Here is a 22265-nt window from a genome sequence, read left to right on the forward strand (position 1 = left end):
CCCTGGCACAGCCAGGCTCAGGGCAGCTTCCAGCAACGATAATATAGTGTACAATGTATAATAACATTAAAATGCATAACCAAAACTGTAAAATTGTAAATCTATTCAACAACAGAGCTGGTGCCTCAAACTACATAACTAGCTCCTACAAATAGCTGTCCTCAACAGGGAGGTTGTATTATTTTGCCAAATAGGAGCCTCCACCCTCTTCTCTACAGCACGGCAAACTGCTTTTGAAAGACCGGGGATTTTCAAAAGCAGTTTTGTGATCTGGCACCCAGGAAAGCCATTCAGAGTCAGATAATCCAAAATTCCACTGAAATAGCACAAGTCCCTTGTGTGAACCTATACAGTTCTTTTTGCCCTGTGCAATATGTGTAGTCCATGGCCAGTCTCTTTCTGCTTCGCTGAAAGTTAGGCTGTTCACACTGGTATGACCAACATTTACTTGAGAAAATATTATGGACAGATAAGAAGGAATCATTAGACAGATAAGAAGGGGAGGGGCTGTGGCTCAGTGGCAGAGCATCTGCTTGGCATGCAGAAGGTCCCAGGTTCATCCCTGGCATCTCCAGTTAAAGGGACTAGGCAAGTAGATGATGTGAAAGACCTCTGCCTGAGACCCTGGAGGGCCACTGCTGGTCTGAGTAGACAATACTGACTTTGATGGACCACAGGTCTGATACAGTATAAGGCAGCTTCATGTATTCATGTACAGTATGTATTCATTTAATCAAAGCTAATAAATCTGCAGTGAAACGTTAATCTCGTTTTGCTTTTGTTATCGATTCTGGCTTATATTCCAGGGCCATTTTTCTCTTTGGGAAAGATGCGCCCACCAACAGAAGATGGGGGGGGGGGTTTCTGCCATTTCCTGCCTCCCACTGCCAATTACTACATTGCACCTAATGCTCTTCCTGGCGTTCCTGTGAACCCCTGGGAAAGCATTTTGGGAGCACAGGAGGCTGCAGGCGAAAGACCCATTCCATGAAAGAACCATTTCATGAGCTCCACTCTGTTCGTGGTTGTTTTGAATGAAAGCCATTGATGCGATTTTTAAAATGTTTACACTAACAATTGAACAAATATTATGAGAAAAAATATTTTCTCTCAGTGTGCTCTGGTTAATAATTTTGTTTAACTTCTCCCTCTTTATCCTTTTCCAAACATATAGTTGGTTACACTACTGATGACTTGCAGTTTAACTGGCAATCCAGTGAACCTGTTCAACTGGACAAAATTGCTTTGCCACAGTTTGACATAAAGAAAGAAGATATTGAATGTGGTAACTGTACCAAATATTACAAAGGAACTGGTATGTACTTTCATTATTAAATTCCTTGGCTAGGCTTGACTCAGCTATGGAATATGCTTGATGACTACTAGTCACATCCCAACTTTCTTGTTTCGGAAGGACAAGCGGAAACCCGCAAGGACTCTCCCCCACACTATTTCCTTCTTTCCCATCCTTGAAAGTCCCTATAGGCTCTCCCGCTTTCCTACCTCCTCTCCTTCCCATCCACCATCCAACCTTCCTTTATCTTCTCTCCATCTTCAGTTTTCCACCTTACCCTACCCCGACACCTTCTACCCAGGAAAATTATGGCCAAGTTGTATAGTGCCAGCTGCCAGAGCAGGCTCATTTGCACAGTGGGAAACCTACAACAACTGGCAAAGGGCTCCCATTTCCCCCTTTCTCATCTTCCACACACTATTCTTCTTTCCCCCACATCCTCAGCTTCTTTCACTCCTTCCTTCCCTCCAAGCTTTTCTCTTCCCCTCCATCTTCAGCTATATTTATTATTTATTTACTTCATTTATAGCCCACCTTTATCCACAATGGTGTCTCAAAACACCTTACTTCATTCTTTTCTCCTCCATTTTATCCTCAGAACAGCCCAGTGAGTGGATTGGGATTGAAAAACCCTGGGAAAGGGCCCCTCATCCAGCTCATCCTGGCCACGCCTCCAAAGGAGGGAGGAGAGAGGAAGAGGCAGTCTGTCTGAGCCTGCCCCTCCTTCCAAAAGGAGGAATGGAAGGAGGGCAGAATAGGCAGCCTGCCTAACCGACTGGCTGGGTGCTGCTTTTCCCACTTCAGACACATCTAGGGCAGGGCAGGCACTGATCTCTTTGTCTAGTGTGGCCAGGCACTGCCTCACTCATCTTGGCTAGGTGCCTGCCTCAACTTTCATGGGGCTTGACTGAGCTGAGCCCGCCGGGCACCACCCTCTGCCCTGCATGTGGCCCAGCCAGGCACTACCCTCAGCCTTGCCTTGCCTTGTGTTGGGCTCAGCAAGTCCGGGCAGTGGCCAGTACCTCGCTTCGCATGGGGCTTGACCAGGCACCACCCTCTGCCTTGGTTCGCCTCCCATGGGGTACTGTCCTCTGCCACACCCCATCCAGGGTTCAGCTGGGCCAGGCACTGCTGTCTGCTTTGCCTTGGGTGGGGCTCCTCTGGGCACCACCGTCTGCCTTGCCTCACCTTGCGTAGGGCTCAGCCGAGCTGAGTGCTATTGTCTGCCATGTGTCACCTTGTGTGGGGCTTTGTTGGGTGCCTTGCCTTGCACGAGTCTTGGCTGGGCTGGATGCCACTGTTGGCCTTGCCTTCTGCAGGAGTGCGGCCTGTCCAGGTCCCACCGTCTGCCTTGCCTGACCTTGTGTGGCACTTGGCCAGGCCGGGAACAACTAGAGCGCCATGCCCCCAAAGCCCAACTAAACTAAGAGGTGGTCAATACCATGATAGATATCTGAAGGTACTGAAAACTACCTAGAGCTACAACAGGGTCTCATACCTCCCCTGCTCTCTGTTAGAGCAAATGTCATCGGTCAGGATTACTAAGAGCACTTTCACACAGCCCAAATAATGCACTTTCAATCCACTTTCAATGCAGTTTGAAGGTGGATTTTACTGTGTGAACTGGCAAAATCCACTTGCAAACCATTGTTAAGGTGCACTGAAAATGGATTGAAAGTGCCCTAAGCCAATTTCTGTTCTAAAACCAGTCCAGAAACTGGATGAAATGCCGTTTGAATGCATTAAGAAAGGAACTTAAAGTTGTATGCCTCGGAATTATCACATTCAAATAAATGTGGTAAATCTTAGGTCACATGCTGGAACGACCAATGTCACACATGACTGTGCGAGAGTTTTTATGTTCTTATGATCCCTGCATTGAGTTACGCAGAAACAAATTGGTGGTGTGTGTGTGGGGGGGGGGGGGAGGAATTTGTCCAGACCCTTCTCTGCTTTGGCTGTAAAATGGCCACTCAGTTCAGATTGAATGAAAGAATCCCACTGCGGGGCTGGTGGGGGCTGGCGACATTTTTTTTAAATACACCACAGCCAATTACAAAGCAGTGTTTTCAGGGGGAAGGGACTCACATATGATTCAGAAGCTCTGCATTTTCTCTGGGGATGCATAATTGATCACAAGGTACTCCTGGAATTTCTTGGGTGGGGGGGGGAAGCCCCTGTGCATAGTGTTTTGAGAATTCGACTGCAAATACAGTGCAGTTAGAGAGCAGCAGATCCAGTGGAAGCAGACCATGCATAAAAAGCCTAAGACTCACATAAGCTGAGAGGTTTTCATAAAATATATCAGGAACTCAGATGCATGTCAGACAGGACCACTGATTAATGCTTTAGACTGCTAAGGTTTCAATAGATAGCAGGCTTATTAAGTGATCATAAGTAAAGCTTATTGGATGAACCCATGAATAGATTGGTTGCATCTATTGATGACAGGTGCATTATAGCTTTGTTTGTGAAATCATTATTTGTGGTAATGGCTTCATTCAAATCATCATGTTATAGATGTTGATATTATTTGCTGGATCATGGCCCTGTGAATTAGTTCAGGTGAGCCTTGCACATTGTCATAACAAAAAAAAAACACACAGTGGAATGATGAGGGATGAAAAAGGAGGAATCAGAGCTGAGTTACAGCAACGAGTAAGAGATTGTTGACTAATGTTCATTGGAGCTGTACTACTGTTGATTCTCAAGTCATTAATTAGTAACTACAAATATTCAAAACCAGTTGATGGTTTCAGCACTAGAGCATATTTTTTCTGAGTAAAACTACAACAAAATGGATATATTCATAATTTGCTAAATTATCAGAGAATATACCATCTCCTGGAGAAAAATATCTGCTTATGACAATGGGTGAGCACAAAAATGTTTGGTTTAGATCAGTCACTGTTTTATCCACATGCAATTGAGACCCTGGAGAGCCGCTGCCAGTCTGAGAAGACAATACTGACTTTGATGGACCAAGGGTCTGATTCAGTATAAGGCAGCTTCATGTGTTCAGATCAAATATATGTTTCAGTTCATTGCTATGGCTCAACCAGGTGGGCTTTTACAGCTGTGTTTTAAGACTTTGTGTTATGAATGTGAATTCTATTCTATGAAACTGAGACACAGGGCATGGCAGTTGTAAACACAGCATTGATCCTTTTGCCCAGTTACAACCTTCCTTTTACAGAGTTATGATCAGAGACTGTCGAGGTGAAAGAAGTTTCAGACTTCATTTCATGTTCTGATTTCACTGTTGGATTAGTGCTCTTTTTCAAGTTTGTAATGGAACTGCTAGCTGTCCCCACCCCCAACTCCCTTGGTGTAGAATGTACCTTGTTCATGTTTCTGTCTTGGAACATAACACTTTCTGTCGGCAAGATAATATAAGGCAGTCAGAGAGCAGGAGTGAATTTCTGACCTAACACAAACAGCTGAACACATAAAAGTCATATATAGTTAAGAATTTCACAACCTGTGGAATCCATTTACAAACGGCATAGAAAGAATTCCACACACTGAAGAACATAAAGGAAGAGAGGATCAAGTAACCAGTTATGTGGCTGAGTTCACAGTCGTAATTACACTGCATTATTTTTTCCTTTGGTTTTTATTCCATTGCACTTTGTACTGGACCTTGTTAGTGGCATTCTGTATTTTCAAAACCATTCAGTACAAAGTGTATTCTAAACTTCTGCTTTGCTGTGCAAAAAGACTTCTAAAACCTGGGCAGCCATGGCTTCCCTATGCATATCAGGCCTGTAGTAAATGAAATAATCTTATGATTTAGGCAACCCTGGTTTAAGCAGTTGTATTCATTTGGAACTCAAATTCTTGGTGGTGCATCATAGAGTGCACAGTGGCTGCAAGTTTTAATTGTTGCTCCCTAAAATCCACAATGTGTACATTGACACAGTTAAAATATTGTTACATAGATTCCACACACACACAAATCAGGACGAGCAAACATGGGCATGTTGGCTATAGAGCGATCTTCATTATGTCTTCATATACATTCTGGACCAGATCCAACAAGAAATTGTACACATGAAGAAAGTTGCCCCACTTGCCATCATTGGTGAAGGAGGATACTATATGTACACATAAGCATATGGGAAAGCTAAGCTTCCTCAAGGAAGTTTTCAGATCTGGAGAGCCAGTAGCACAATAGCAAGTTGTGCACTTGCTCCTGTATTAATGCATTTAACTTTTCTGTTGGGGAGAGAGTTCTCAGTGCAGGGCCTCCTCCATCTCCTCCCTCAAGAGAAGGCAGAAAGATTCATTAAAAAAAACTGCGGTGAGCAGACATTTCTAGATTAACATGACAGTTTTCTGTCTATTTGCATTTGTAGTGAAGGCATCAGACTGCAATATAATACTTCCTAATTTTTGAGTGTCTTATTTTCAATGGACTGTACATCTGGCAGAGTTTGCTTAAGAACCTACAATAGCTGAGGAAATAAGAGAATGAATACTGTTTGATCCTGCAGTTTGAATACATGTTTATTTATTTATTTTTCCTTCTAGTTTTAGCCTCTACAATTTTAGGATATTATTAAGCATTCTAATTTTACCCACATTTAGTATTTGTTTGGATATTAATTAGCTATGCACCTTGATAATCTTGCCATTTTTAACCATTTTAACCATTTTAATAGCAAATCTATTTTGTATTTGTTTTTATCCTATACTGTTTAACTATGCAAATTTGCTTTATTTGATGGTCTATGACTGCAAATAAATTATTGATTGACTGTACATCTGATACAAATAATATAGGGAAAATGTTAAGTGAAATTGCATGTGTGCAACTGACATTGTAACTAATCTGATTTGGGTATGAAGAAATCCGAATAGTTATTTCTGTTTATTGCCTAAGTTTCTTTCAGCATAGATCTTCCCTGCAGTGGATAGTTTATGTATGACATAGTACCATGCAACTATGAGTTGTTTCCTTCCTTGTAACCAGGAGTAGTTCATGGAAGGGACCTCTCCCCCTTAGCTGCCTGTGACCTACTAGAAGCTAATCGTGAGGATTGGGGTCAGGGGTGGACTGGCCTTTTAACTTACTGGGGAAACTCCTGGTTAGCCACTACCCTGAGGGCTGTTGGTGGCCAGGAGAAAGCTGTACCAAGTGTCCATTCATGGTCTGATTAGCTTAGACCCAGATCACAACGACCAGTTATGTGTGCTCATTTGTAGTGAGCCTATACCGGTTGCTACCATTGCTGCAGTCCAAGCTGAGCAAACCCTGTGGGGCCATAGGATTGCTATAATGGCTCAGCCTACCCCGGATGGAGTACTCTTGAAAATAGTATGAAATGCTGTGTGGGGGACTTAGGCAAGCTAGGGGAATTAGAAGAAATTTTAGCAGTCTCTCTCTCTCTCACACACACACACACACCTTGTATGAGTTCTCACTGTATTCATGGAAAAGCTCACACATGACGGAACGGAGTGATTTCTACTGATTCCCCCTCAAGCTTCTGCATCCCATTCTGTTACTGAAGGCCTCCTCAGAACCAGGTTTGGGGGGCCTGGTGGTTGCAGGAGTTAGCGGGAAGAAATCTATTCCATGTACTACTTCCATTTATGTCCCATTAGCTCCAACCCTGCATCTTTGTTGTAATATTGATACCACCTAGCTTTATAACAAAAATTATGAGCATCTTGTCACTTTTCTATCAGCTTTCAGTGAGAATTGGTTATTAAATTTACTTAAATGACCAGCTTGTAGAACCACGAGAATCTAAATGTGTTTATTTCTTCAAAGGTTATTACACGTGCATAGAAACGATCTTCACTTTAAGAAGACAAGTTGGCTTTTACATGATGGGTGTTTATGCCCCAACACTGCTAATTGTTGTTCTCTCTTGGCTGTCATTTTGGATCAATCCCGATGCAAGTGCTGCCAGAGTGCCACTGGGTAACCTACATTTACACCTATTGTTAGACCCACGTGAAGCCACCAATCCATTATACCTACTGTTAGACCCACGTTAACGTCACCAATCCATTTACAGTTGCTTCGGGAGCAAGAGAGCCTGGAAGCAACGACATTCTCATTGCATGTTCTTCACTTTCATCCAAACTTTCTCTTTTTCAGTCCTATGTATGTCTCCACTTTTTAAAAGGCAAGATCTGTAGCCCATAAACAGGTTGTTCCCGGATCTGTCCAAACAAGCTCCAATGAAGCGTATGAGTGCAACTGTGAGTAGAAATTCGGAAAAGACACACATTTGGGGAGAAGTGGAATAACAGGTGCGAGATATTTATATTAGGTAAATGGGCTTGGCTGCTCTATCATTTGGTGGTACATGGGCAGTGCTGGTGAAATTCTGTGACACTACTTCCTTTTCCAGGTCTAAGCATAGTATCTCAAGAGTGCCCTGTAAATTATTTTTCTCTGCTTTTTCCCCCCCCCATTGCAAGGGGACTGCACCGTGGATCTACTGGATTGTGGGGCAGCCATATCTGGGTGGGATCCAAGGACTTCATTGCACTAATGGGGGGGTCCTCTTCCCATTAGAGGATGATTTATCACTTAACAGAAGGAAATACTTGGCTTCTAGGACAGCCATGGTTTTTGCTATGTGCCTTGCCAAGAAGGAGGAGGTCACAATCTAGACTCCATTGAGACAGATCCCTTCCTTTCCCCATGGGATTCTAGATCACTGCAGCAAGAAGGGGTGGCGTTATGAAAACCAGACTGGGCCTCTTCTGTCCTTACTTCAAGGCTTAGGAGGCGCAGGCTCTCACTTTCTGGAACCTTTTCTTTATCATACTCACAAGCACTTAGCTCACGTGAAAGATAAAGACCTTCTTAGATAAAATCCCCACTCCCCTTCTCACAAATACATTTTCTCTTGCTTTTGCTGGGATCATATTCTTAGTTTCAGAGCAAAAGGACTACTTGATGAAATATCTCCCCCCCCCCATCAGATTATGTATTTCCTTTGAAATATTGTAAGATCTTCTATCACTCTGAGATTGAACTTTTCACCCTGGGATTCAAGACAAATGGAAACCAGCAGCAGGTCACTGTGACCTTAGCTGCCCTGCCAACTAAAGCGATGGAAACCAAGCTGCCTTCTTTTTTCCAGTCAATAGATTTTAGAAGTTAATTTTCAAACTTTAATAGCTATGAACTACCAATATTAAGGAGTATAGCCAACTAAATAATACTCTTCTCACTTTACGATCAAAGGCAGGCATTTGTTGAACACAGTACATCATTTTAAAAGGTAGCAAAATAAGTATCCAGTTCACAGTGATAGACTCTCCAGGTTGTTGTGGGATGTATAAAGTTACTTCACATCTGGCATGTAGACAACCAATTTGATTGCTACATTCCCTGCAGGAAAATCTGGAGCACAGATAGCCACCTGCCTGCCACTCAGTTGCCGAATCACCTCCTGATTTTGTGACATCTTAAAACACCATTTCACTGATGTTTTATAAAATGCATGGTAAGAATTGGTGCTCATCAACAAAGACATAAGTGTGTCATAACAGAGTCAGGCAGGAAAAGATAGCAGATTTGACTGATGATCTTGTTTGAATCAGTTCATGTATGCCCTCAAATGGCCTGAAACAATTTGTGAGCTGTCACCTTGAACTTTACTGAACATATGCAGTGAGTATCTGCCAGGTTCCAGATGTGCCCTCCAGTGCCCCGCTCCCAGTAATCATGCCGCCCACTCACCTGCACATGTATATACACACCCTTCTGGAAAATTCTTTCTCCATCTGATCTGGCAAAGCTAAAAAGAGCATGAAGTGGGAGACTGCTCCTGTGACATTGTTGTGATAATCTCCCATTCCTGGTGGGAATGACAGGCCAGGTTTCTTGGATAAACAGTGGGACCTCTGCCAGGCCATAAGAAAAGTTCTGCTGGATCGGATTGGCAGTCGGTCTAGTTCAGCATCTGTGACACACAGCGACTCACCAGTTGTGCTGGAGAACCAACAAACATGGCATAGAGGCCATGGTCTCCCCCGATGACTTCTAGCACTGATATGTAGAGGTTTACCACATCTGGATGAGCCTTGATAGTTCCCTACTATCTGCAGCAAAAAATGCCACTGAATTGTGTCAAGAACCTTTGGTGAGGGTGCAGGGCAACATGATTTTAAATAAAGAAATAATTGTGGGGCGAAACAATGGCACTGGGGAATACCTCTTACATGTGCAACTCACCATCGCACATGCTTAATAAAATTCATGATGGCAGGGTCTATGCATCTCTCTCAATGGGAACTTCATTGAATATGCTCACGGCTGTATGCTGAGCTTGAATCGTTCTCTGCCACCATGCTCATGGCTTTATGGATCATGATTGTGGCTGTGATATTTGTTTCTGGTCATCACCTATTTTGTCCTTAGTTCAAAATCTAGCTCCATAAGCTGGGTGACTAAGGACAAAATAGGTGACTACAAGAAAAAAACATTACAGCCACAATCATGATCCATAAAGCCAAAATCTAGCTCCAGTTCAAAATCTAGCTCCATAAGCTGGGTGACTGTGTTACACCAAATCAGGCCATCACCCCACCTACTTCAGTACTGTCTCCTCTCAATGGCAGTGGCTAACCAGGGTCTCAAACGCTTTCACAACACCTGCTAGCTAAGAGCCTTTCTACTTAGAAATTTCAGGGTTTGAACCTGGACCTTTTGCTTGCCAGTCACTGAGCCACAGCCCCTTCTGTTATTTAATACCTTATTTTCCCATATGTATAGCTAAATGTAGACAAAGTGCTTAAATTCACTGGCTCAGCTTCCTGGGGGGTTTGCTGCAGTTGTCAACACCATCCGTCCCCACAGCAGTGCACTCACACAGGAGGCCTTGTGGTCAGTTTTCTCTGCTTTTTGTTGGGCAAAGAGGACCCAGAATCAAGAGGATAAATTGTCAAAGATGCATTCCAGCATTTACAGTGTTGTTGAGCAAAACAATTTTTTCTGCCTTTTCTAATGCAGTTCAAGAGTATCTTAGAAATTAGTGTTAGCAGGAAAGGAGCAGCCGGAAAGGCAGTCCGAGAATAGATGTAAGCCCAAGGATCCAGCCAACTTGGATCATACCATTTCAGGATATTGGTGGGGAGTGTATGCTTGATTGCTCCTTTATGTTAAAACAACAACAAAAGCAACAAAACTGCATGTAGAAAGCTAGCATTTCATGTTAGGACTTCTCCCCAACATGCTTCCTTTTCATAGTCAGGGAGTTTAAAAAAATAGTCTTTTTGAATGAGTTCTGAAGTGATGATTTTAGATAAAATGCCTCCCTTCATTACGATCTCCATCTTAAAATTATATACCCAGGGCAGTAATGAAACCCTATTGCAAATGTGTTCAGAATTACTATGCATCACTGTGTATAACCGATTCCATAATTCATCATGTACATTCATATTCATCTCCTGCACTAACAGATGAGGTGGTGGTACATCAACCAGTTCTGTTCCTTTTTAGGAAATACTGTTTAAAATTTGACAGCTTAAATGCATGAGAGGTCACAGTTGGGGAAAGGGTTAGCAATGCAGGAACGTTTGCCTTACTGAATGCACTGATGGATTTTTTCTTTCTCCCCCTCCCCCTTAGGTATTTTTTCAGTGCTCAACTTGGCATCTGAATGTACAACTCTTGCTGCTGAACTCCCCAAAGTGTCTTATGTGAAGGCCTTAGATGTCTGGCTGATTGCGTGCCTTCTCTTTGGGTTTGCTTCTCTGGTTGAGTATGCTGCGGTTCAAATCATGATGAACAACCCAAAGAGAATTGAAGCTGAAAAGGCAAAGATGGCAAAGACAGAGCAAGCCGAGGGGAAAGGTGGAAATGTTGCCAAGAAGAACACAGTGAATGGCACAGGCACTCCTGTGCACATCAGCACTTTACAGGTCAGTGAGCCTGGGTGGTGTGGGTGGCAGGCCCACACATTGTTCAGACATTCACGATTTCGGAGGGAGACCAAGTTAAGCACAGTAGGTAGTTTTAGGTACCGTATATACTCGCGTATAAGCCGAGTTTTTCAGCCCAAAAAAAGGGCTGAAAAAGCCGGCCTCGGCTTATACGTGGGTCAATACGGTAGGGTAGGGGAGGGGGAGGAGGGAGGAGGGAGGAAGCAACTTACCGCCGCCATCGCTGCCGGGCCCATGCGGCTTCCCCCGGCCAGGAGCGCCCTGTGAGGGCCTCCTGCGGCCGCTGCAAGGCCGCGCGGCCGCCGCCGGACGCACCTGGCTCCCCCCGCCCTGGAAGGGCCGGGGGAAGCCGGCAGCCGAGCGCTCCTGCCTCCCCCCGCCCTGGAAGGGCCGGGGGAAGCCGGCAGCCGAGCGCGCCTGGCTCCCCCCGCCCTGGAAGGGCCGGGGGAAGCCGGCAGCCGAGCGCTCTTGGCTACCTCCGCCCTGGAAGGGCCGGGGGAAGCCGGCTGCGGAGCGCTCCTGCCTCCCCCCGCCCTGGAAGCCTCCTGCGGGGGGCCCGCTGCCGCCACCACCGCCTTCGCCGGGAGCCCTGTCAGGTAAGCCTGCGGGGGGGGGGTTATAAGCCGACCCTCGGCTTATACGCGGGTGCCTAATTTTTCCCCATTTTGGGGGAGAAATTAGGCACCTCGGCTAATACGCGGGTCGGCTTATACATGGGTATATACGGTACATACAACATTTGTTCAATCTGTTTGTGATGCTGCAAAGTATTTTTGGAAGACGCCAGAAGCAAATTATGGATACTGATTCAATGCTAAACTACATGTTTAGGGACATGGTTGAATGTCCCATAACTGCTGTTTCAAGCCTCCAAATCCCCATTGCAATTTCATTTCTCCCTTTTGTGAATCAGATCCATCCTTCTTTCTTTTCATGTCATTATCTGTTTCTTTCAACCAATCTTTCCTATGAAAATGAACAGTTTTCAGCATTATTTGTGTATCAATAAGTCACCATGATACATTATCTATGTATAACAGAAAAACAGAGAAAGAAACAGGAATTTAATTGTGTGCCTTGTGTGCTTTTTGCTCATCTTCTCTGTGTCAGCTCGGCTCAGCTGAACCTATAACATTCTCTGTACTACTACATTTTCCCCATACAAGAGTTTCTTTTGTGTAGCAAAGTTTTGGCTCCAGCATGAAGACTTCCCCACATTTCTCATGTGGCTATATGGTAGACTGTATTAGTAATCTGTGACTGGTAATGTTGAAGCTATGTTCGCTTGTGTGTTGTGTGATGAGAGAGCTGGGTGAGTATGTGTGTGCATACACGTGCTTTTTTATTTTAACATGTGAAGTGAATCTTGGGGGGGTGTTTTTCTCTCAGTCCCCCCCCCCAGTTTCTCAGAACTGGTGACACACACCCTGGAGGCACCTTTTTGAAAATCAATGAGCAAAATCTACTTGAACACAGACAGATAATGCCTACTTCCAATTACACACAATAGGGGCTTTTTTTAACCTCCCACCCAATCATCTACTTCAGTAAACAAAGAAACAGGAAAGAGTGACAAAAACACTTCAGTAATGCATGGAGAGAAAGATAAGGGGGAACATATCTTCACTCTATAGCAACAGAATGAGTCTGTAACTGGGGGCAGTACATCAGCCCCCATGGAATATTGCGGCTCTTCAGCACACATTCAAGAAGGAAGCAAACTGTGTGCATCTCCCTGGTGGTCAGCTGGTGATCTGTATTCACCCTTGAGAATTCTTTTCTCTATTGCCCAGTGGTCAAAGCATCAGATAATCCAGAAACAGAAATGTGAATTTTCCTCCAAGCCTCTCATAGTACAGATATTCAGCCACATCCACACAGAGAATCACTTATTCACCCCTTGCCTTTTTGTCCACCAGTGCAAAGGCTGACTGTAGCATAATGTGAAAGATAAGAAATGTTTGTTTATTATTTGTTTATTTGTTTAGCATATTTCTGTGTCCCCCCCTTCAGAGTCCTGGTCAAGGCAGCTTACAGTAAAAACAACGCAGCAATATAAAAACAAGCCATTAAAAACGAGCCACTGGACATAAACAGTATAAAAGCTATCCATAAAATAGAAGTAGACCATTAAAAAAGCTGCTAAGATGAAACCTCTAATTAAAAGCCTGGGTAAAAAGATGTGGTTTGGCCTGGTTCCTAAAAGACAGTAAAGTAGGCACCAGTCCAGGGGAGCTGATAAAAGGCACAGAGGAGACCTGAGCCTCCTACTGGAAGCCAGGATTCTCTAGCAATCCCAAGCTATGAACATGCACCTTCATGAGGATTGAAGGTCCCTCCTGGACAGACTGACTCCTCAGTACCCAAGCAGATTTTCCACCGACCAACAGCACCTCAATCTTATCTGGACTGAGCTTCAGTTTATTGGCCCTCATCCATCCTATTACCTTCGCCAGGAGCCTACTCAGGACTTCCACAGCCTTAGCTGTGAATGAGAAATAGAGCTGGGTGTCAACTGCATATTAGTGACACCACACTCCAAATCCCTGGATGGCCTCTACCATTGGTTTCAAGATGGAGCATAAATGCCACAGGGCTGAGCAGTGGTCCCCCAACACCACCTTCTGGAATCAGCTGGTCAAGTAAGAGCAGAACCACTGGAACACAATGCCCTCCACTCCCAAGCCAGCCAGCCTCGCCATAAAGATACCATTGTCAATGTCTGTGAGTCTAAATCTTACGACGTAATGGTTGGTCCATAACAAGGGCAGAGTGGGAAATCCCTCCATTACCAAACCATGCACCTTATCCCCAGAGACAACCTGATCAAGTATATGGCCTGCTATGTGCATAGGTACCGGATTGTCTCTTTCCCCTTACGCTCAGCTTCTTACAGTTTCTGTTACCAACCATTCTTCTTCCCATTTTCAACTACTACTCTTTCATATTACTGCCCCAATGGAGCAGACAAGCAATTCAAGCCACTGGAAAGGAAAGAAGGAAGGAAGGAAGGAAGGAAGGAAGGAAAGAAAGGTTTGACTATTCTACTCAAACTTAACAAGTGGATACAAATGGGATATCTCAGAAATTGAGAAAACAAGATTATGTAACTGCATAATAGAATACACTCATCGTCCCATTCTTATGCTCAGAAGGTAACCATAAAGCTGTTGCTAAGCAATAAAAAGAATTTGCCAAACTGGATTAATGATCTGGGGGAATTATAAGTATACATAGCTGCCAGTGCTTAGTTCCATCATTTTCAGGGAAAATGGATAACGATAGTTGTGATCCATAGAAAACCAAGCAGTGCTAGATTTCCAGTAAGAAACAAATTACCGTCTTGTACCCTCTAGTGGTTTTTTGTGGTATCAGCAGCATCTGTCAGAAATTCCTTTGACCCTCCTGTTTCAATATGTACAAAAGAACACACGCATAGGTCACACTTAGTCAGTGGAACAGAGAGAAAGGTATTTAAAGGTTCCATTTGATTTGGCAATCTTCAGCTACAGTGAGAAATAAAGATTACTCCTTAGTTGAAAAGTAAAAAAAGCAGCATAGGTTTATGAACATAAAGGCTGCCAGATTTCTTGTCGCATGTCAGCTGCCTTTCCAGAAATAAAAATGTATGGGTTAGATCCAGAGGACCTGTAAGACATAGACCTTGAAGTGCAAGTCCAGAGCCCCACCCCAGTGACTCAGCAGGGGACCTCAAATGTACAGCTCCTGTCTTGCCACCCTGTGTGTATGTGACCCCCGGAAGGGGTCCCCCCACCCATCTGCCCGGCTGGGGGTTTGGCTGCCTCGGCAGTTGGGCCGTACCATTACCCCGGCCCGGGGGAATAAAGCCATTAAAAGGGATGTACTAAAAGGAATGACAAGTCAGCCCATTAGAAACAATGGGAGAGGCTGCCCAGCCCATTAAAGATAATGGGAGAGGGGAATGTCGGTTGACTTACATTGACTCCATTGAAAATACATTACAGAGGATGCACTAAAACGAATGACAGGCTACCCCCATTAGAAACAACAGGAGTGGCTGCACAGCCCATTGGAAACAATAGCAGCCAGCCAGAAAGAGACTCACTGACCCACAGTTAACTCCAGATAAAGTTGGCAACTGATGAAAACAGGAGAAAGCACAGTCCCACACAGAGGCAATCAAACCCACCCCACTTTGGCTTCCCCCCTCACACACACACACACACAGAATCTGCTTTCCCCCCCCCCCACACACACACAGAAAAAAAGTTATAGATAAAAGCCCCCAAATGGGTCAAACTGTGGATGTCTTCTGTTCCAGCAGAAGCAGGGCAGCAGCAGCTGCTCAGGATCTCTCACTACTCTCTGGCCATTTATGCATGGGAGGTTTTGCCTTGGATTTGCCACTCTGTAGAGATGCACATTCAGGATTGCCTGATCCCATTCATCCCAATGGGCAGTTGGGGGACCCCATATCTCGGGGCTCTCTGATCCAATCTTCACAAAACTTGGGGGTTCTTGCAAGAAGGGTCCCTTCAAGCTACCCTGAAAGTTTGGGATGTCTACCTCCAAAAATGCCCCCCCGGAGCTGCGGAATGCCGCCAATGTGCTTTAAGAGGCTTTATTCCTGTGGGCGATTTTTGGGGGGGCGACCCCTTCCGGGCCCCATATCTCGGGACCCTCTGATCCAATCTTCACAAAACCTGGGGGTTGTTGCAAGAAGGGTCCCCTCAAGCTACCCTGAAGGTTTGGGACATCTGCCCCCAAAAATGCTTCCCCGGAGCCGCGGAAAGCTGTGAATGTGCACACGCTCCCCCACGGGGATCTCTCTCACACACAAACAGATGCTCTATGTCTCCCCGGCCAACGCAGCAGCTGGGCTCACACACTCAACCGCGACTGATTGGCCAGAAGAAGACCCCGCTTGGCCTCCGATTGGCTGCGGGAGAATGCTGCTAGTTCCTTACTATCTGACGGTTATGCTGCTGATTCGGAGCCCCCGAATTTGCTGAATTTATTCGGTGATTGCTCCGAACTCGCTGAATTCGGCTCATTGTTTTCCCGCCTTTTTTGAATTCGTTTCCATCCAAACTGAAAACCCCCGAATCGGGGAAAATTCAGCTGTTTTTTTTTGTTTGGACGAACCGAATCAACAGCCCTAGTTTACAGGGTGGTTTGCCAGTGCCTTCCCCAGTCATCTTCCCTTTACCCCCAGCAAGCTGGGTACTCATTTTACTGACCTCAGAAGGATGGAAGGCTGAGCCAACCTTAAGCCGGCTACCTGAAACCAACTTCCGTCGGGATTGAACTGAGGTCGTGAGCAGAGCTTGGACTGCAGTACGGCAGCTTACCACTCTGCGCCACGGGGCTCTGTGATTACACAACCCCTAACTAAAAAAAGGGCCCCAACCATGGGGCCCTAACAAAACCAGTCAAAGATAGAAAAATGGGAGAAAGCACAGAGCTGTGCATCTGGGCAAGGGTGAACAGCCAAAACCCAAATCGTCTATTTGCCTTCAGGTAGATTCCCAGGTTTTGGTATTCAGCTGAAATGAAACCCAAATATTGCTGACATGGCTAATTTCGGGTTTATTTTCAGATCGGGTTTATTGATATGCACAGCCCTAACTGGCACCCAAAGAGCCCTGTGGTGCAGAATGATAAGCTGCAGTACTGCAGTCCAAGCTCTGTTCACGACCTGAGTTCAATCCCAATGAAAGTTGGTTTCAGGTAGCCGGTTCAAGGTTGACTCAGCCTTCCATCCTTCCGAGGTCAGTAAAATGAGTACCCAGCTTGCTGGGGGTGAAGGGAAGATGACTGGGGAAGGCACTGGCAAACCACCCCATAAACAAAGTCTGCCTAGAAAACGCCGGGATGTGACGTCACCCCATGGGTCAGGAATGACCCGGTGCTTGCACAGGGGACCTTTACCTTTTTAATTGGCACCCATTGTCCCCTTTTCTACATTATTTCTAGTTTTCTATACTAAAGCTTTTACTGATCAGTAGTTTGGAGTTATATTCCACATCTGAATGCATGGACAGTGACGTGAACATGATTTAAACCATGGGATGTTATTTGTTTACTATATTTCAAAGCAGTTCTCTCCCACTAAGAATCATTCTAGATGAGAGAATAAAATACAGTACTAAAAACCTTTCAAAACAATACATACCAAGATAGCAAAAAAAAAAAAAGTTCAAAATGACATCTTAAAACAAACAATAGTAATGAATAACAGAAAAGACTAAATCAGGCCTGAGGCCTGTGTACAAATTTGCAAGGTTGGGTTCTGGTGGGTCTTCCCTGTTCTCTCCCCCACACACTACCTACCATACTTCCTTGCTTCAGAGTTCTCAATCCAGTCTGCCATCATTGTCATAGTACAGAACTGAGGGAGAGGGACCCTACCAGCATTGTCCCACTTCCTGTCTCTACCTTTGTGATACATCTTTATACTTTTGATAGCCAGTACCTTGAATTGTTCCTGGAAACAAATGGATACTTTATTAAATTGTTTCCCCTGCTTTTCCATTCTCAAGGGACTCTCAAAACAGCTACTGAGAATAGCGATCAAAACATTAAAACCTCAGTTATAAAAACAGACACTAGTTAAAGCAAAAGAGTCAACAAAAGCCAAAGAACATCAGCAGCATTAAAAATAAAATAAAACCCTCCAGCAGAAGTTAACTTGATGTTTTAGGGTTTTTATGTGGTTTTATAGAGTGTTATCTGCCCTGAGCCCGGCCTGGCTGGGAATTGAGGGCAGGCTATACAATGGAATAAATAAATAAATAAATAAACAAACTACATTTTGCAAAATGTTTGTAAGAGAAACAGAAATAGAGTTATTTTGGAAAGATGCATCTTTCCCCCACCCCTTTAAAAACACCAGCTACTTGTGTAAATTCTGAAAGAGATTACATTGTTAGTTAGCATTAGCAAATCCTTCCAGATTTGAAAAGTCAAATTTTCATTATGCCCATTTATAGAAACTGTCCCACTTACCAAAGATGCTGATGACTGAAGTGAGCAGTTGCTAGGAGAATAATGACTCTGGCATATATGAATAACTGCCTGAATGTGATTTCAACTCCTGTGTAAATATTGGTGAAAAGTGCCGTCAAGTCAGCTGGTTTATGGTGATCTAGTAGGGTTTTCAAGACAAGAGACTAACAGAGGTGGCTTGCCATTGCCTGCCTCTGCGAAGTAACCCTGGTCTTCCTTGGAGGTCTCCCATCCAAATACTAACCAGGGCTGACCTTGTTTAGCTTCCGAGATCCGCTGAGATCAAGTTACCCTGGGCCATCCAAGTCAGGGCCTATAAACATTGCTAAAAGAGAAATATTGTATTTTTTCGCGTTTCCAAACTTCGTCTTAAATTTGCAAGCTCATGCTTCTCTGGGTTTAAATTTCTGATCATTGCTGTTGTCCACATTTCAGGGGTCATTTTGGACTGCAGTGGGAAGAGGGATGTAAGAAAGTCATGTTCTGTGGGCAGAAATGCTTCCATGCACAGAAATACTTTGGTGGATCCAAGCCTTTAGGTCCAGGCCAGCTAGCTTTAGTTAGGACTATGAATACAATCCTAGCCACACTTACTTAAGAGAAAGACCCAGAAAACATAATTGTATTAATGTCAAAATAAGTTTACATGTATTTATTGAAAACAAAATTCTATGCTGCCCTTGCACGCAAATGGGGTTCCCGAGAAGGTGAACGTCAAAACATTTCAACATTAAAACATTTAATACATTAAAACAGCATTTAAAATAAAGCATATATAAAACAATTCAATAAAATCATATAAATACACCAGCACATATAATATACAACCAGGGAGAAGGGCCAATAACAGTTATTGGGGGTATACCAAACAAACAAAAAAAGTCTTCAACACTGGCAGCAGACAATGGTAAAGGGAGATCGACAATATGGGATAGTGAAAACTATGGAGCCTCAGTTAGGGTGAAGACAGACAACATTTTCAGTGAAAGAGGTTTTAAGTACACATTTGCTGTCCTGATAAAATAAATACCTTGAAAGGCAGCAAATGTGTGTTCATTCTTCTTCCACTAAATCTGCTTCACACTTGATCACAACAAAGTGTCGTTTGAATGGTTCCAGTAGGACTCAGGTGCCTTTCCAACATTCTTCCATCCATGTGAGAGCTTCTTATCCATGAGCTGATCCAATGCAGCTGAAGTCTGAAACTACATGACTGAACCACAGGAGTCAGATTGAACATATGCCCAATAAATCAATACCCCACTGGGAGAGAAGGTGCTGATTCCGTGGGTAGGGAACCCACACACTGATTCCTATGTACATAGTTGTGTAATGTGGACATGTATGAGATCCTCCCATGACAAGTAGTCCCAGTGAAACATTTGAGGACTTTTGAAAGAATCAAAAATATTTCAGCTAAGACTACACAATTTGGACATAAGTGTGTTTCACATATATCTAGTTGCCATCCATTCCATTTAAATTCAAACAAATCTTATGGCAAGTCTTTGTGATCTCAGGCCACTTACAGGTTACCTCTTGTAAACCTACACTAGAAGAATTGTGTGCTACCCGGCCACATCATATATCCAGCTATATATCATATGTCTGGCGACTCAGATGAACTTATTTTGGAATGGATTCACCATGATGTAACTGTCAAATCATTCTTAAGTAGCCTGCTTAAGCAACAATCCTTGCAAAACTTATGATAGAGAATTTGTGGGTGCTATTGGACATACAATTGTTTTGTGTATTATCTGAGTATTTATTTATTTATTTATTTATTTAGTGATTTCTAGCCCACCCTCCCCGGCCGAAGCCAGCTCAGGGCAGGTTACATAATTTAAGAGTTATACCAACAATATTAAAACTTCCAATAATAAAACCCAATTAAAATCAAACAAATCCAAAGATGGTGCAACAATCCCGTCATATTGGCCAAGCAAACAGGCAGGCATCTTCTCAGGTCAATCTTATATCCACATAGGAAGAGGAGAAGAGTAGGGAGTGCTTTATCTAGTACTTTAAAACAATATACTTAAAGCATTGCGTCACTTCTGATACTCTGTGTTTCATAGGTTGGAGAGACGCGATGCAAGAAAGTTTGCACTTCGAAATCTGACCTGCGATCCAATGACTTCAGCATCGTTGGAAGTTTGCCAAGAGATTTTGAACTGTCCAACTATGACTGTTATGGAAAGCCCATTGAAGTCAACAACGGGCTTGGGAAATCTCAGGCAAAGAACAACAAGAAGCCTCCCCCGCCCAAGCCTGTCATCCCGTCAGCTGCGAAACGGATCGACCTTTACGCAAGAGCACTGTTTCCATTTACTTTCCTGTTCTTCAATATCATATACTGGTCTGTATATTTATGATAAACCCTTTTAATTTTTAAAAACGTATGTGCAATATATGCCATTTCATTACATCATGAAGGCCAGTCCGCAACAATTATTTGCACTTGCAAAACAATATATTGCATATCAGATGCCATGCTATTGTAATGGAACAAAAATTGGCATCGTGGTTTTTGAATGAAAGCATGACACCGCAACGTCTGTGCTTGAACCAACTGTTGTATATACATGTACAGCATACATCTTGCTTTAGGAACATATGAAGGATAACGCATACTACATTATTAAAGCTGGACAACACTCCCTGTGACTATAACCAAGAGTTAGAAGTGTTTCTGACAATGAAACTGATGTGCACGCTGATTATCAGTAAGATCAATATTCTAGTCTATGTAGTATTTAAAAAGTTCTCCTTATGACTTTCAAAGCAAAGACCCATCTTGTTCTTGTATACTTTTAGATGGCACTGTGGAAGAACAAGCTGATGTTGTAATTCAAATTATTTAGACTTTGTAAATGGGCAAAGTATATATTGAACTGATCTTGTCTATGTGGCAAATAAAGATAAGAGAATTTGCAAAATCCGATCATTTATTAAAATGCATTCTTTGTTTCTGAAAAAAAAGGTGATGCGCTACCAAACAAGCTAAGACTAAAAGCTGACTCAGCTCCACAGCTGAATGTTCAATTGTTTGCATTTTGAAGTAGTATGATATTATCCTGCCTATAATCAACAACAAAAAGTCCAAAGCCCTTAAAATACCACTGGTGATATAGAATAATCTGAAATCTCTAGGTATACTCCACAGTTTTTTAGGTCTCCAGGCCATAACCATACCACGTCATGTGGGATACCAGAGCTCTCTAGTTCCCCCAGGTTCAGCAAGATACCTTCTGAACAAAGATCCTAACAATTAAAATGACTTGAGGAAAAAATCATGTTCTTGTCCTTGGTCCAGTTCTCTACACCAAATTTGATAATATAGAGGGAAATCTAGGGGAAAGGCTTTCAGTGATATAGGTCTGCAGGTCTGTAATTTCAACCAACCAACCAAAAATTTGCTTCTTGATTGTGGATGATGTCCACCATAGAGCTAGGCTTTATGCTGACCTTGCTTACTAAGATATTTGGACCATTTGAAAAAATGATACTGGATGGTCCTATGTTATTCCAATAATGAAGGGGGGATTATTTAGCTAATGAACTGCCCTTACATCTTATATGTGTTTTATAGCTTGGTCAGAATCGTTGTATTTTATATTTGGAATGATTGTACTTTATGGTGTGTATTTTAATAATTTATACCACTGGGGAAGGCCTACTGGCCAAAATGCGTCTGGTTTTAATGGAATGTTTTTATGATTTACAATGCACTAGTCAGCCTCACCATTGGGCTGTGTGTGACTGTAGCTGGAAGAACCATCTACCCACTAAATGCACATCAGACATAATAGGATGTATCCTTTTTGTAGTTCTTATATTTGTTTTCCCCATCCTCTCTCTCTACAGAGTTCTACAAGGAAAATATCTGCCTTATCTTGGAAGGTGTTTCCAAGTACACTTTCCTTGTTAGCATGTTTATAAAGAGTTTTCCCCCTGTAATTAATCTCTCTGTTTTATCTTTACAATCTTTCAGTATAGATTTTATTTTATAATTAATTGCTGTTCCTTTTTGTTCTCATGCCTTCTACATGTCCTTTGT

General features: G+C 43.3%; 1 protein-coding gene across 1 annotated transcript in view; it reads left to right on the forward strand.

Annotated features, from left to right (window-relative positions):
- The window catches only part of GLRB (glycine receptor beta), a 46820-nt gene extending 25674 nt beyond the window's left edge, over window positions 1–21146 (forward strand). Inside the window, exons 6-9 of the mRNA XM_056855409.1 lie at window positions 1175–1315; window positions 7074–7226; window positions 10899–11191; window positions 20284–21146. Coding sequence (XP_056711387.1) covers window positions 1175–1315; window positions 7074–7226; window positions 10899–11191; window positions 20284–20580 — 884 coding nt within the window. The 3' untranslated portion in view covers window positions 20581–21146. The remainder of the gene's footprint in view (window positions 1–1174; window positions 1316–7073; window positions 7227–10898; window positions 11192–20283) is intronic.
- The last annotated feature ends 1119 nt before the right edge of the window (window positions 21147–22265 follow it).

The sequence above is a fragment of the Euleptes europaea genome, chromosome 9 (genome assembly GCF_029931775.1).
Source record: "Euleptes europaea isolate rEulEur1 chromosome 9, rEulEur1.hap1, whole genome shotgun sequence".
Taxonomy (NCBI): domain Eukaryota; kingdom Metazoa; phylum Chordata; class Lepidosauria; order Squamata; family Sphaerodactylidae; genus Euleptes; species Euleptes europaea.